This window comes from Elaeis guineensis, chromosome 8 (genome assembly GCF_000442705.2).
Source record: "Elaeis guineensis isolate ETL-2024a chromosome 8, EG11, whole genome shotgun sequence".
Classification (NCBI taxonomy): Eukaryota; Viridiplantae; Streptophyta; class Magnoliopsida; order Arecales; family Arecaceae; genus Elaeis; species Elaeis guineensis.
Window position 1 is genome coordinate 8585017 of NC_026000.2, and position 14872 is coordinate 8599888.

The following is a 14872-nucleotide window of genomic DNA, read 5'->3' on the forward strand; positions in this document are numbered from 1 at the left end:
TCCAATACAACTCAATATTTAATCATAATAGAAACAATCAAAGCAAGATTTAGCTCCTTGCATTTTAAGTTTGAAGATTTTTTTAAATGTTTTTCTTTCTCTTTCACCGAGTCTGCTTATTATTTTTTTTCTCCATTTTTTCTACAATTTGTTTTATTTTTTTAAAATTCGAAGGGTTCCTAACTTTCTTTCTCCTTTTTATTCAATAGGTATAATAATAATATATGGAGAGAGAAGACTGAAGAGAGGCAGATATGTCTGTCATAAACTGGCCTCCGCATGCCGTGCACATGTGCAATTGCACTGCATCAAATCCCCCGGTGGATAACACGCCACGCTGCCTCTTGGATTTCACCAATTCTCGACTGCGCCCTATCCACCGTCCATATGCTCCGGGATTTGCACTGGATCACTTGGATCTGGTGCATGCAATAATTTCTCCGTAAACTTTTATACCGATCACCACGAATAGAACTATTCTCCGCCGTTGACGCAACATAACTAGGCTGCCCAGATCCCAGGAAAGACTTACCTTGTCGACGTCTTTTCGACCAATCGACGACTGCCACATAGGACCCGACCCAGGGATTCAACGGTGATGGATAGGTTTCCTCGGCCCGCGGCAGACGGCAGATCTCAGTTCCGCATAGTAAGAATTTATGCGCTCTTCTGGCGTTCTCGTTGCACCTATTAAGTCGTTGGTGGTGGGAGACTGAGAGGCCTCAGAGACGACGACCGCGAGGCGTCTCCTCAAGCAACCTCGAAACCAAAATCGGGTGAATCGGGGCCGATCTGTGGCCCCTGTTTTTTTTTTCTTCCGCCGGAGGAGAAGAGTCCGCGAGGGAGAGGAAGGGTTTCTAGAGTCACGATTAGGGTTAGGGCTCCGGCGGCCTGGAGGCGATGGCCCGGGGTCGGTCCTCTTCTTCGAGCCGGTGGCGGTACCTGCACCCCTCGTACTACCTGAAGCGTCCCAAGCGGCTAGCCCTCGTCTTCATCTCCTTCGTCGTCATCACCTTCGTCATCTGGGATCGGCAAAGCCTAATCCGGGAGCATGAGGTAGGCTCCTATCTCGTCCTTCCCTTCTTGTATTTTTCTGAACGCTTTTTATTTTTCTTCGAAATTTCGATTTGAAGTTGTTGACCTGTTCTTTCGAGTGTCCGAGTGGCTGATCTGCTCGCCTATCAGTCATCGAGTAGTAGATGCGTAGGAGATCGTCTTTCTTATTGATTTAGATCTTCTCTTGTATGATTTCTAATCAAGCTGTTAATTGACAGAAGAGGCGGATTAGTTTAAAGCATTGAGAAGGGATAATCCCTAAGCGTTGATTAAAAAGACGTTCCTTTTTTGACGAACAAATTCGATCTGATCACAGATGGGATAATAATTCTAATAAAAGTTGGATCTTTAGCTAGTTGTTTTATGTTTATGAACGTTGGGAAATATCGAAGCATACTACGTTCGTTTTCTTTAGTTTTGAAAAATACCAGCTATCACTTCCGCTGAAATAATTGAAAGAGATCATTGTAAGTTTTATATATGATAGCGGGTTTCATGCTTCTAGTGAAAGGAAGTGATTGTGAAGTTCTTTCATGCGCAGGATGAGATTTCAAAACTGAAACAAGAAATGAGCCGATTTCAAGAGCAGGTATAAATATAACTTATCACACTGTAAGTTTGTTGGCAATTTGATTTATCTATTTTTTCTTGAGTTATTTCACATTGATCAACAATTTATTAACGCAGACTGTTTGAACAAATTATTGTGGTTGTGTTGTTGTTGTTGGTTTTGTTGTTTATACTGTTCTTTTAAGTATCAAGGAGTTCCAGTTTCACTTAAAACTTTCTGATTTTTCTATAGTTGAGGGAAGTAGAGGGGAACGTGGGAAATTTAGGTGAAGGCATCATTAGTACAAATGATAAAGTAATCAGCAAGGATGTTGTTGACATGGATCCTGTCAACCAGCAACGTAGAGAAAAGGTGAAAGAGGCTATGCTTCATGCATGGAGTTCTTATGAAAAGTATGCATGGGGCCAAGATGAACTCCAGGTTTGCTATATTATAATTTGCTTTTCATAAATTTAATTAGTTGAATCCAAAGATGCTGTTGGCATTATGTACTCTCTTTCTTCTTATGGAGCAGCCACAATCAAAGAATGGTGTCAATAGTTTTGGTGGTCTTGGAGCAACTCTTGTAGACTCTCTTGATACATTGTACATAATGGGCCTAGAAGATGAATTCCAAAGAGCTAGAGAGTGAGTTATCACCTTGATATGTTAAATAATCTTTAACACATTACATATGCCTAGACATTTCCTTTTGTACGGGATTTTTTCTTACATTCTTTCTGATTTACAACAATCACATACACCAAAAAGTTCTCATTGCAGTTCTGCTCCACTGATTTTTCTTGAATTCATCTCAGTTTTGTGTGCATGATTTCTTGCTAACAATATCAGCAATTAATATTATTTTGCATGATTAACATATGAATTAAAATCAGCATGTGTTGATATCCAATCTGGAATACATGGCCTGACTTGACAAAAGTCAAGTTTCAGAGAGTAACTTTTGATAGCTTGGCCTAGTTTTGTTCCAATGAGGGAACATGTTATATGTTTATATGAGCTTTTGCATCTTGTTGATTTGTTGCACGTGCTGAAAACAATCTTACGTTGTTTTCTATTTTTGGTGGACTGGGGGAACTAAGACGCGGGCTAGACAGAATGTTATGAATTCCTGCCATAGCAATATGTGGCCTGTATATCTACATGTTTCTAATAAATGCGCTCATTTTGTGTCTCTATTTCTTTAATGCTTGTTGATCTTATTTTCTCTCTCTACCATGTAGAGAGATCTAGGAATCCTGAGGCTCTTATCATCCAGTCAATTTTATGGATGGCCTGTCTATACTGTTTTGACATCCTTTTGTTCTGTCTCAGTAGTCAGGGCCACATCAAATCACATCCCCAGCTCTAAAAATGCCAATATTCTAGAGCATACAATTTTATTCAGAAATTGGAAATCTTACTGTGCATATAAAGATTTGTATGATCAACTCTTCCAAAAAAACTTTGACTTTTCTAGATTCTAGAATCTAACAAGCTCCGAAGTATTAGCTGGTCTTGAAATGCGATCTAAAATGATGTATTCAAATGGTAAGCAACCTGTTAATGTGAAATGGAGGTAAATGATACGACAAACTTCTATAATTGAAATTTTATTTGTTTTATCATCTTCTTGTTGCTGACTTCACTTTACAATCGACTCAGCTCAGGTAACAAATGTAGGCTGCAATGAACTCATCTTGCTGTTCTTGGCAGAAATAGTTCTGCAGCAATCCACAAATTTGAACTTAATCACATCAGAAATAGTTCAGATCTGTTTCAGATCTTATATTTTTTAGAACTCTGCTGCGTAGTTACAGCACTTACAACCAAGTAGAGGAGGAAAAAAGAAAATAAAAGAGAGTGGAGAAAAGGTGGGAAATATGATGATTCAGAAGAGAAAAGGATGTAGATGAAAAAATAGGGGAGTGGAGAAATCTTGTTCCCCTCTTGTAGCTGTATTTTCATCCCTTATAATTGACTTAACTGGCAACTAATTATATCCCTAATAGGACTCCAGAAAAGGAAATTAAGACAATCATAAGTTGAGAAAAGAAAAAAAAAAGGAAAGAAAGAGAAAGAAAAGCTAGCAATAACTTGCTGACAATATTTAGTTGTAGTCTCTCACTAGCTTAAATCTTGACTGACTAGAAAAGAGGAACTTACTGGCTGATTGCCGAGAATTGTAAGCTGCAACCGAGATTTCCATAAGATACTGTTTATTTTAGGCAAGATAAGAATCAAGGCCATGCCAGTTGGCATGGGCTGGCATGTGGCATGGCTAAGTGCCAGCTTGTGCAAACCACCGGCACAACAATGGACATACAATGTAAGTGCCAGGCTGGCAGGACAGTGGCATGATGCATTTTTAAAACTTGATTTTGGGCTTGAATGTGGTTTGTTCATAGGGATTTAGTAGCCTATCCGCTGTTGCATTAAGGAGACAACCTTCTGTTTTGGTCCCATATACCTGCCACTTCTAAAAATTTTAATCAACATGCACATAATATTCATATACATTGCTGCAATATTTATATCCAGAAAGGTTGCCATCAAAAGAACTCGTGCTATAATAAGTAACAACTTTCTCCAATATTGAAAATATATTCCCTTTGTTTATGCTGAAAAATTTGATTCCAATACATTTTGTCTGACGGTTTATGGTAATCAATTTAGACATTCTTTGTCTCCACAGTAAAGAAATGGCATTGCAAACCATTTATAGGAACTAATTTCCTTAAAAAAAAAATTGCAAGAACAATCCCTCTCACCCCTTACATCTAAATTTAGAAAATTGTGATGTCTGAGTTCTGGCCTCTCCAATCCTACAGGGAAGTTTTGGATGTTTACTAACTCAATAGTAATGCTTGAAGTACAAAATTGCATGCATTGATGCTTCTATATTGGTTCAATATGTATTTACAAAGTGAAAAAAATAATAATAATAATACATGAACATGCGCTCAAAAGGCAAGAGTGCGTGCGTGCATGAGAGAGTGTGTGTGTGACATTTTTGTGCATAACAATCCTGTTGTAGTCCAACTGGAGCTAGTCCTGCAAGTTTAGACTTTTCAACAAGTGCTAGGGCTAATCAGCTGGCCTGAGCTAAGAGTTGTGCTGTTTCTTTTCCATTCGCTTGTATCATGGGGGGTTAAAGCTTGGCTTGTCCTTGGGGAGTGCTTATGAGTAATGAGCCAAATCTTGAGCTGAGTATGGTGTGCACTACCATGCAGTGCATTATAACATAAAAATATGAAGAAATTAAACATCTCTATATCCTGTCTGTTTGGCCCCTAACATAATCATCATACATTTGCTGATGTTTTATCACTTTTTCAGGATTTTTTAAGAATATGCATTCTAAGTGTCTGTTGACTTTATATCAAGCATGCCATACTGCAAACCAGAGATTGCATATCTTAATCTATAATTATCTTTGTGGTTTATTGTGCTGATGTAAGTTCTCATTGCTTCTTAATGGCAGATGGGTTGCAAACTCTTTAGATTTCAACAAGGACTATGTAGCCAGTGTTTTTGAGACAACCATAAGGTGGCGTAATAAGGTTTAATTTTATGATTCTTCATCTTCATTTATAGATATCTTAGATATTAAGTTATGCTAAAAGCTTCTGGAAGTTTTCGGTGATGGGGTTGTCTGTTTCTTATTTATGTATATTATATCATCATATGGTTAGAGAAAGCTTAGCCTACTCAGGTAGTTTTCCTAAATATGTTTGTCTGTTTTTGTTAAATTTCAGAGTTGTTGGTGGACTACTCAGTGCATATGATCTCTCTGGGGATGAAATATTTCTTGAGAAGGCCAAAGATATTGCTGATAGGTTGCTACCTGCGTGGAATACAGCCTCAGGGATCCCTTATAATAGAATCAACTTAGCTCATGGCAACCCACATAATCCTGGATGGACTGGGGTAATTTATGAACATTCTTGCTTTTCCTTTCTTTTTATTGTTTTTACTTGCTAACTACAAGCTCTCCATTGGGGCAGTTTTACCTTTTTCAGTCCCATATACTTTGGTCTAATTTGAATAAGCAGTCATGCATGTCATAGGATTGGTCGGACGTGGGAATATTGCTTAAGGTTTGGGCCTAGCTGAGCTAGTTTTTTCTGTTTTTATTTTCTAAATACTTTGAGAATAAAATCTTCTAGTGTTTTCTGGGTGGAAATGTAACAACAAACATCTGATAATGTATGCTGATTTTCAGTCACTGGGATTTTCAAATATCTTTCTGATTTTGTAGCTTTTAGGGTCGAGTACAAATTTTCATCCTCAGATTTTGTTCTATAATCTAGAATCAAATGGCTACTTCTAATATTAAAAGACATGCAGTTTCCTGCAAGACAGCTTCCTTTGTCAGTGGTCAATTTGAAATGGATACTCCTCAGCTTTGATAAAACATCCATAATTACCATTAGCAAAGAACAGCATCCACTACAAACGTCTGAATACATGTGAACCTTGTTTTTAGCATGATAAGCATATGATAGGAGCCCAAAGATTATTTCTTGGTTGGATGTTGGAAATGAAACTTTTTATTGTTATATTCTAGGCCATATCTATTGATTGTTAAGACAAACTTCTTCGATTTGTGTTCTCTTTTTCCCTGGTTATGATTGCATGTTATAGCTTTTTTCTTATTATCATATTTGTGGCTTTACTAGCTATTTCCTACTTGATAAAACTCTAAATCATGGTTGTTCATATCATTCTTTATGTTTCAAATCTGCTAGTTCTGTGAATCAAATTTTATTTGATGTGCCCTGCCCCTGCAGGGAGACAGTGTCTTGGCAGATTCTGGCACTGAGCAGCTTGAATTTATAGCTCTATCCCAGAGGACAGGAGACCCTAAATACCAGCAGAAGGTATTTTTTTTTCTTTTTTTAATGCTCTAGCTTGTTCCAGTAAGTTATTATTGCTGCTAGATTGTATCTGGAGGCAGGCATGTATAGGTATCTAGTCATATACATATGTATACTGGGTTGCTATTATGGTCATTAGTACATCTGACAATACTTTTGTTCATATTCCATTGATTTGCTGTATTAGTGCCTCTTCGTATCTGTATGTCTGTGACTGCTTGTGATTCTTGTTATTCACATTAGTGGAGATCTATCTTTGTCACCCTGTCCTCACCCTTTTGAAGCAAGATCTTAAGATAAATGATCCTGTTATATGGTCTTTCGAATTATTGACCTTAGAGTAATGTCACGATTGGCAGAGATTTGATATTTTGAATACACATCTAAATTGTTTCATCTGGCTGGAGATTTGCCTCCTTATGAAAATTGTCAAAGCAACACTACCTGGATTAAAGGGATGTGGCTTCTGATGATCTTGATCATCAGGCATGCAGGTTTGAGGTTGATTTTGCCAAGAGCCAAAAATATGTTGTATAGCCATATTTGGGAAAATGTTGGGGACAGAGTATTAGAAGGGGGTAAATACCTTTAACATACTAATAAATGGTAGGATTTTAGCTTAAAGAACATAGTAGCCGGCTATGATTTCTATGATGTGGTGAACATGTCTGACACGTGTTTATCATGCATTTGTCCTTTATATGGACACTAGGATGATAGATAAATTTTATGAATCCCCATATTTCTAGATGTGCACCCCCATGTTGCTGTATCTAGATTTTTGGGAATCTGACATGCCAAACGCCTGTATCTGTCATCACTTGATGCCTGTGTCCATGTTGAACCTGTCACAGGTATCTAGAATAATATCATGAATTATTTTGTTTCAGTTTATAAACAGGAAAGGCAATTTCTTATAGATCTTTGATGATCTTAGGGCTCAAATTGCATGTTCAGTCTAAGATGCTTAGAGTTTTCAAGTCTTATTGACTGTGTTGGAATGATGAGGTATGGCCTAAAAGTTTCTGTATTGTGGAAATATTTTTCTGATTATAGGAAAACTATATGCCACATTGAATTTTAGGGTCTGTAGTGGAGGCACATTATGACAGGGGAAACAATGGCCTGGATTTCTTTGTGAATGTTTAAGTTTGCATTAACCTAATGCATCCCAGCTGCTTAAGCCAATTGTCTCATGGTTCTTGATTTGCATGGATCCTCTATATGTGAAGTATAAAAATTATTTATAGATAGTTGTTCTCTAGAATGCTTTGGCTATCAAGTATCAGACTATCAGGGCTCTGCAGAGCCTCATTTCTAATAATCTACATAGTTCTGCGAAGCCATCTATCCAACACATGCTCTTCTATGATAATTTGTGATGCCGTTTCATTTAAAGACATTCAACAAGATCTCAACAATTTTTTGATCTCTTTACGAATATCATTGTCTTTTCAGGTGGAGAATGTAATCACACAATTTCAGAAGACATTTCCTAGTGATGGTTTGCTTCCAATCTTCATAAATCCTCATTCAGGCACAGCATCACACTCAACAATTACATTTGGTGCTATGGGTGATAGGTAGTCCCAATGTCTTAACTATGATGTGTTCATGCTTTTCTATTGATTTTGTTTTCGGGGGGTGGTTTTGTTTATATTTCCTGTTAGGTTTTAGCTGATCTATCTTCTTTTTTTTTTGTCAAGGTTATAGTTACATGCCTTGTTTTAATTGCAACTTAATGTATAAGCTGTTTATCAGTGTTGATCATGGTCAAATTTTTATTGATTTGAATATTTTAACAAATTGCAGCTTCTATGAGTACTTACTCAAAGCCTGGGTACAAGGAAACAAAACTGAAGCTGTGAAGCATTACAGGTTAGAGCATGTCATTATTTTTCATCTTCAATTCTCGTAATCCCTGTGGTTAGGAAAATGCATTGAAATATCTGCCTCATTTTAATTTTAAAGAACATTGCATGTGATCCTTGATTGACATATAATGTTATCCTGCACATGATATTTCTATTTTTTACATGACATTCCTGGAATTGTAATGCCATATAAACCAAAGTACCATTCTCTCTTTTTTTTTTGATGTTAAAACAGACAAATGTGGGAAACATCCATGGAAGGCTTGTTAAGCTTGATTCGGAAGACCTCTCCATCTTCTTTCACGTATATTTGTGAGAAAAATGGTGATTCTCTGTCTGACAAGGTAGCTTTATTTTGGTCAATTATAAGCTTTCCTTTCTGATGCAATTCACTATTTGGATTTTAAAGTGCTTGAGTTTTCAATATTTGCAGATGGATGAACTGGCATGCTTTGTTCCAGGCATGTTAGCCTTAGGATCTTCTGGTTATGGCCCAGAAAAAGCTGAGAAAATTTTATCACTTGCCAAAGAGGTATACTTTTGATCATCTTGGTAGCACAAGCATTGACGTCCTTTGATTACAAACTTTTTTTTATCATCATATAGTGTTCATTTGCATCTATGCGCAAAAGTTTGCTTAAAACAACTTTGGCATCTGTGTAGTTATTTATTCTACTTAGTTTTATTTTTTGTTTGTTTAAAGATACGAAAGCTCACAATCCTTGGGACATGTCCCTACAGATCAGACTCTTTAAATCAATGGCAAGGAAGTCCTTCTATCATTGTTCCCACCTACACCTCTGACCTCACCTTGCCAGCCATTCTGGCACTGTCTTCGCTGCATTTACTTGGCCTTAACAATTGTAAATTGGTTAATTTCTTTGGGAAAAAAAAAAGAACTCCATCTCTGCTGGTTTCACAATGTTGCCCACAGTATAATTAACATTACAAAGTGAATCTGACCTGTCCTGTACCTGTTTCATGTCTTGTTGGAGAGTTATATACTGACCTTTGTGGCTTTATTTGTAATCTAAAACTCCATTTTTTTTCTATGTCCTGTATCTGATGATTAGAATAGGCCGAAATCAGCCTTTCCACATCATCTCTCAATTAAACTCCCAACCTAGCTTCTCCTTTTAGTACAGTTTTAGATGTGTTGGTGTTCCTTTTGGACCACCCCTACCAGGTCAAATATAATTTTGAAACTATATGTTCTTTTATTGTACACATTGCTTTTCTTAACACTGTCCAAAGAAGATAAATACCCCTTTGTGATAAAACAATTGAAAGATGCCAATCCTTTTCTATACTTGCTCTGTGTTGTTCCGGGTCATACCCAAACATGGAGAGTCATAGAGGGAGGGGGAGAGGGAGGGGGAGAGTGACAGAGAGGAATGGAGAGGGAGAGGGAGAGGAAGGTAGGGAGAGAGAGAGTTAGTACAAGAGATGGGGAGAGAGATGGAGGGCTGTCATCATTGAGGTGGGAAGAGAGGGAGGGCGAGAGAGGGACAGGAAGGGAGAGAGGGAGGCTGTGAGAGAAGAGGGGGATGGGGAGAGGAAGGGAGAGAGAGAGGTCTTACCTTAGGGACCTTGTCAGCAGTGTCGTCGAGCCAGCTGGGGATGAAGATCTAAGGTTTCAAAATGTGGAGAGGCAAAGGAGAGAAGTGCATGCAAGGCAAGGGCACTTTATACCGAACCAATGTATTGAACTATGCTAGTAGCCAACCAGGCTGATGATTCAGTATGTTCTAAATCAGCCTCTTCGGCATGGATCAGCTAACACGGCCATATCCTAACTTTTTTCTTGATATCTCCACTCTATTGTCATCATTTATCAACATCTTGAGAAATTCTTGTATTGTAGCTTTAATTGCTTCTAGAATGTACATACCTATCTCCTCCTATACTTTCCAAGGATTAGGAAATTTGTGTACCAAGTGAACTGCAAGCAGATATAATAGAAATGTTAGAAGTGATTGTATTTTAACTAACCAACCAAAATCTTCTCCTTGGGTGCTTTGCCTTGTCTGCAATCCGATTCTGACACACACTCTCTCTCTCTCTCTCCCTCTCTCTCTCTCCCTCTCTCTAAGAATCTTATCTCACTCTCACCCTTGCTTCAGATGCCTCCATTTTTCTTGTTCATAAAGAATTGCGTATTCTTGTGTTATAATTCCAGAATGAACCCTAATTCTCTACCAGCATTATCTTGAATCCTCATATTATGGACTTATTTACAATGCAACATGAAATGGCTCAAGATTGAAAATCTTGGAAATTTACTTTCATTTTAGATACATGCTTGCTCGTTGATATCTCTTAAATTATTTTGATGCTATACTTTTTGCACCACCCCCCCCCACCCCAAAACAAAATATCACTAGTATCTACCTTAATTCTAACTTGTGATACAAACTGCAAAGGATTTAGTGCTCGATTTACATGATCTTATAAAATTATCTGCAGTCTTAGATGCCTTTTGACAATTGCAGAAGTCCATATATGCAGCTGTCTCATCCACATTGCTTTACTCTTTTGTGATGTGCGGATATGTCTTTGCATCTTTTTATGCTGTTACTGCAGTTTTAATTTAGTTTAATGGCTTTAGTCTTTTCTTTAATTTGAGGGTTGCTCATGCAGCTTGCTTGGACATGTTATAATTTCTACCAATCAACTCCAACAAATTTAGCAGGAGAAAACTATTTCTTTCGTAATGGAGCGGTCAGATAATTTTATGCCCTCAAATATTTTCTCCTATGTAGTATAATCATGACCGGATGCTTTTTTTATTAATAATATTGGTACATCATATACAGGACATGAGTGTTGGCACGTCATGGAACATACTGAGACCAGAGACTGTTGAGTCACTTGTGTATCTCTGGCGTTTCACTGGGAACAAAACATACCAAGATTGGGGCTGGAACATATTCCAGGCATTTGAAAAGAACTCTCGCATAGATTCCGGTTATGTCGGACTGAGGGATGTAAGTAATCATCCTACTGTTGGCCATAAATTCTACCTGCTTTCATATTGGATGTTGGTATGGTTTATTGTAAAGAAATGTGCTCCTTTTGGATGGTAGTCACCCATGCTTAGAGACCGCTCAACATGAATATTGACCTAGTGAATTACTTGTCTATTTTTATTAGTCCACATGTCTAGTGAATATGCCTGACTTTGCCATTCTTCCTTGTAACTTCATAAATGTGGACACTATTTTTAAAACTTCAACATGATTTCAGTGGTTTGCACGTTGGAGGAACTTAATCCTATTGAGTTGATGGCCAGAAATTAATCCAGACACACATCCGGCTGTCCTGTATAAATCAAGCATCCCTTAGTGCATTCCGGACCTGTAATTGTGTTCCAGATTTTGCCTATTTCAAATTGTCAGGATGAATCTGATGAACTTTATGAGCTGTGTACTTGCATACACTTACCCAGCCTAATTACTTAATGTATGGATCAGCTGAGTTTACTTATAATTATTAAAGATGAGTACTTATCCTGTTATCTAACTAAGGGTTTTATCTAGTTAGTTAGTGTGCTACTATAACAACACATTAGAACAACCCCGGAAAGGGTAAATCTCTTTTTTGTTGAGATTTGGGGGGCTAGAGTCAGAGTATCAGTTGGGCCAAAAAATCCAATTTTGCCCTCTGTGATCCTAAAAAAGGAGGATAACAGCCTTTTCAGGGCCTTTTGGGGACGCAACATTTTCTTCTAATTACATCTGGATGGATTGTAGATTTTATGGTGTATTGGATGTATAGACATGTGCTTAGCTTGATTGCTTGTGTTCTGGAGACCAGTTCATTGTCATGTGGACTTGTGTGTCCCAACCTACTTGGCATCCCCTGGCTTATAAGACCTGTATTTTCCAGTTTAATGCTGGTGATCATATGACTGTCACCTGTATCCAACCAGCTAGCATGAACATAGTGTTATCTGAATAACCCTGAACCCTCTGAAACTACATAGCATATAACATGATGTTGACTTGTTTGTTCTCCATAATTCCTCTTACTTGGATCACTGGATGCTGTGTAATCTTTTGCTTTTGGGTTTGTGTCCTCTTCAGTTTGATTGCATTGTATATTTTTTAAGTTTAGATATGTGTATACTTTATAAATCGCCTTCTGACAAATATCAGGTTTGTTTTCACCCTCATAATAGTTACTAATATCAGATGATTTTTGTTCCTCGATGAAATGAGCAGTTAAAAAACATTAAGCAAAGTTGGAAGGTATACAGCCTAGTTTTATTCTATTTATTTTATGTTGGCATATTCAGGAAATGTTTATCAGTTTTTTATCATGATCATGATTTGCAAGGTGACCTTGACCATTTCAACTGACTGGCTGGATCTGATTTGCTAAGGCGAATTATAATCTTCCAGTATTATATTGCATAATTCTCTGTTATGTTCCTGGAGTGACAGTGCTGAAAAGGAAAGTGACCTTGGAGTGAGAGAACCTAGGAACATGGATATCCGTTTGCTTGGCACATCACTTTGGAGGTTGGTGAATCCAAGTGGGACAGTCCATTTTTTGAGGAAGTGTTTGATGGCTAGGGTTTTCATAGTCAGGTGACTCAGGTCTGTAGCAAATTACTTAGATCGTCCCCACTGTAGAAGCCGAGATCAAAGGTTGGTGTATTCCAGTGTGTTAAGGTTGTTAAGTGATATAAAGTATTGGAGGTTTCAGGTTTGTGTGGATGTCCTGGAGACTGTTTGTTAAGATGTATCCTTGCTGCTGATGAGAGGTCCGGTGGTTGCTGTGGGCTGAAAAGTAATGGTGTCTGTCTTTTAGAATTGATGTAATGAATTGGAGATTGAGGAGCATTACTTGCTGTTTGTGCTCATACAAGCCTACTGCATATTTTACTTATAGAACTGGTGTAGGTGTGAAGCAAAAGGATGATTGCCTAAAGCAACCTCAAGGATGAGATTTAAATTGTGATATTTAGATGCTGGCTTAATGCCCACTGGTTTTTCTTATTGAAATCCTGGTGTTTGTCTCACTTCTCATACATAGGAAGGTCCCTGCTTGCGACAATCTGATTAAAAGAGGGAAGGTGGTTAATACCTCTTGCAGATTGTTTTAGGATTAACGAAGCGTTTCACTGATCCTGTACTTTCTATTGAAACATGGAAGAGAATTGGACCAACTCTGGCACTCGATCTTGTAGTAACTCCTTGAAAGCTGCTGAAGGTCTAGTAGTGGGAAGACCAAATAAGGTGCCTGATCCCTGTCACTATTTGATGGTTGATTTGTCAGAAGTGCAGACCCAATCTCTGGGAAAGTCAGAGCAGGGTGGAGTTTAGTGGCTTTTATATTTTATTTTGTTTTTGTTTCATCACTTGCATTTGGTAGAGAGTGACTAGTGCATGATAAGCATATAAAAAAAATTCTCATGCTTCATTTTTATAACTTCTTGTTTTAAAGAGCATCCGTTCTTGTTTCAAATTCTTATTCATATTATTAATCTAATTCACTGCTGCTTAAGAAAAACTTTAACCAAAAAAAAAAAAAAATTTCGTGACCAAAATTTACTGAGATGACTACTCAATTTTCGTTACTGCAACAGTTACTGAAAGAGATGAGTTCAAGTTTTTGCATCGAATTAGATTGTTTTTGATATTGGTGTCTTTCAGGTTAATACAGGTTCCAAGGACAATATGATGCAGAGTTTCTTCCTTGCGGAGACACTCAAGTATCTCTATCTCCTTTTCTCTCCTCCGTCATTAATCTCCTTTGATGAATGGGTTTTCAACACAGAAGCCCATCCTCTGAGGATCATCCCGCGAAATGATAAAGAAGAGAGCCTCAGAGCAGATGGAAAAGCAAATTCAAGACCTGTCCATAAGCGGTTTGGCCGAAAGCATGGAAGAACTGGATATAATTGAGCATTTTCATTTAGAATTTTGAGAGGCACCCTTCATCTTAGCTTGTTTTGTCCCCTCCATTGATGGTTTTCAAGCTGACAAAGACCACAACCTCCGGAAGACAAAATACCTGGTGAATGAGGGGTCACGTGACATGGTAACCATATAGTTATATTGTTGTAAGAGGAAGGCAACATGCATGATAATTAGGTATCATTTGAAGGACGTAATTGAATTTTCTGATGGAAGTTTTTAGGTCAAGCATTGGATTATGTTATATGCTTGTCATTTATATATTCCATGCTGTCATCGAGACATAAAAAATCAAACAAAATACTAGAATAATTAAGCATGAAATTTCGATTTTAATGTATTTTGTTTCAGGTTATTAGATGACTTGGTGAATTGCCTTTCAGTTGCTTGGTTCCTATTGGTTCTATCTTGATTTGTATAATATTTTGCCAGGTGCTCCCCATTTCATTTGGTAAAAGGGAGGACCTACAATTTAATCTAAAGGGAGTTAGTAGTTTCCTTTGAGAAAAGCAAGAAATTGTGAGCTTGTGTTTCGGTATAAAGCCTTGCACCCTGAAATCTTAATTAAGGGACTCATTCGGAGTTATC

At 37.6% G+C, this 14872-nt stretch overlaps 1 protein-coding gene across 1 annotated transcript; it reads left to right on the forward strand.

Annotated features, from left to right (window-relative positions):
* The first annotated feature begins 730 nt into the window (after nucleotides 1-730).
* On the forward strand, nucleotides 731-14620 carry LOC105050404 (mannosyl-oligosaccharide 1,2-alpha-mannosidase MNS1). The gene is made up of 14 exons (XM_010930403.4): nucleotides 731-1056; nucleotides 1598-1645; nucleotides 1859-2047; nucleotides 2142-2254; nucleotides 5091-5156; nucleotides 5365-5536; nucleotides 6400-6489; nucleotides 7945-8069; nucleotides 8299-8364; nucleotides 8596-8704; nucleotides 8794-8892; nucleotides 11001-11081; nucleotides 11177-11347; nucleotides 14021-14620. The coding sequence occupies exons 1-14, from the start codon at nucleotides 901-903 to the stop codon at nucleotides 14270-14272; spliced, it is 1737 nt and encodes a 578-aa protein (XP_010928705.1). The 5' UTR covers nucleotides 731-900; the 3' UTR covers nucleotides 14273-14620.
* The last annotated feature ends 252 nt before the right edge of the window (nucleotides 14621-14872 follow it).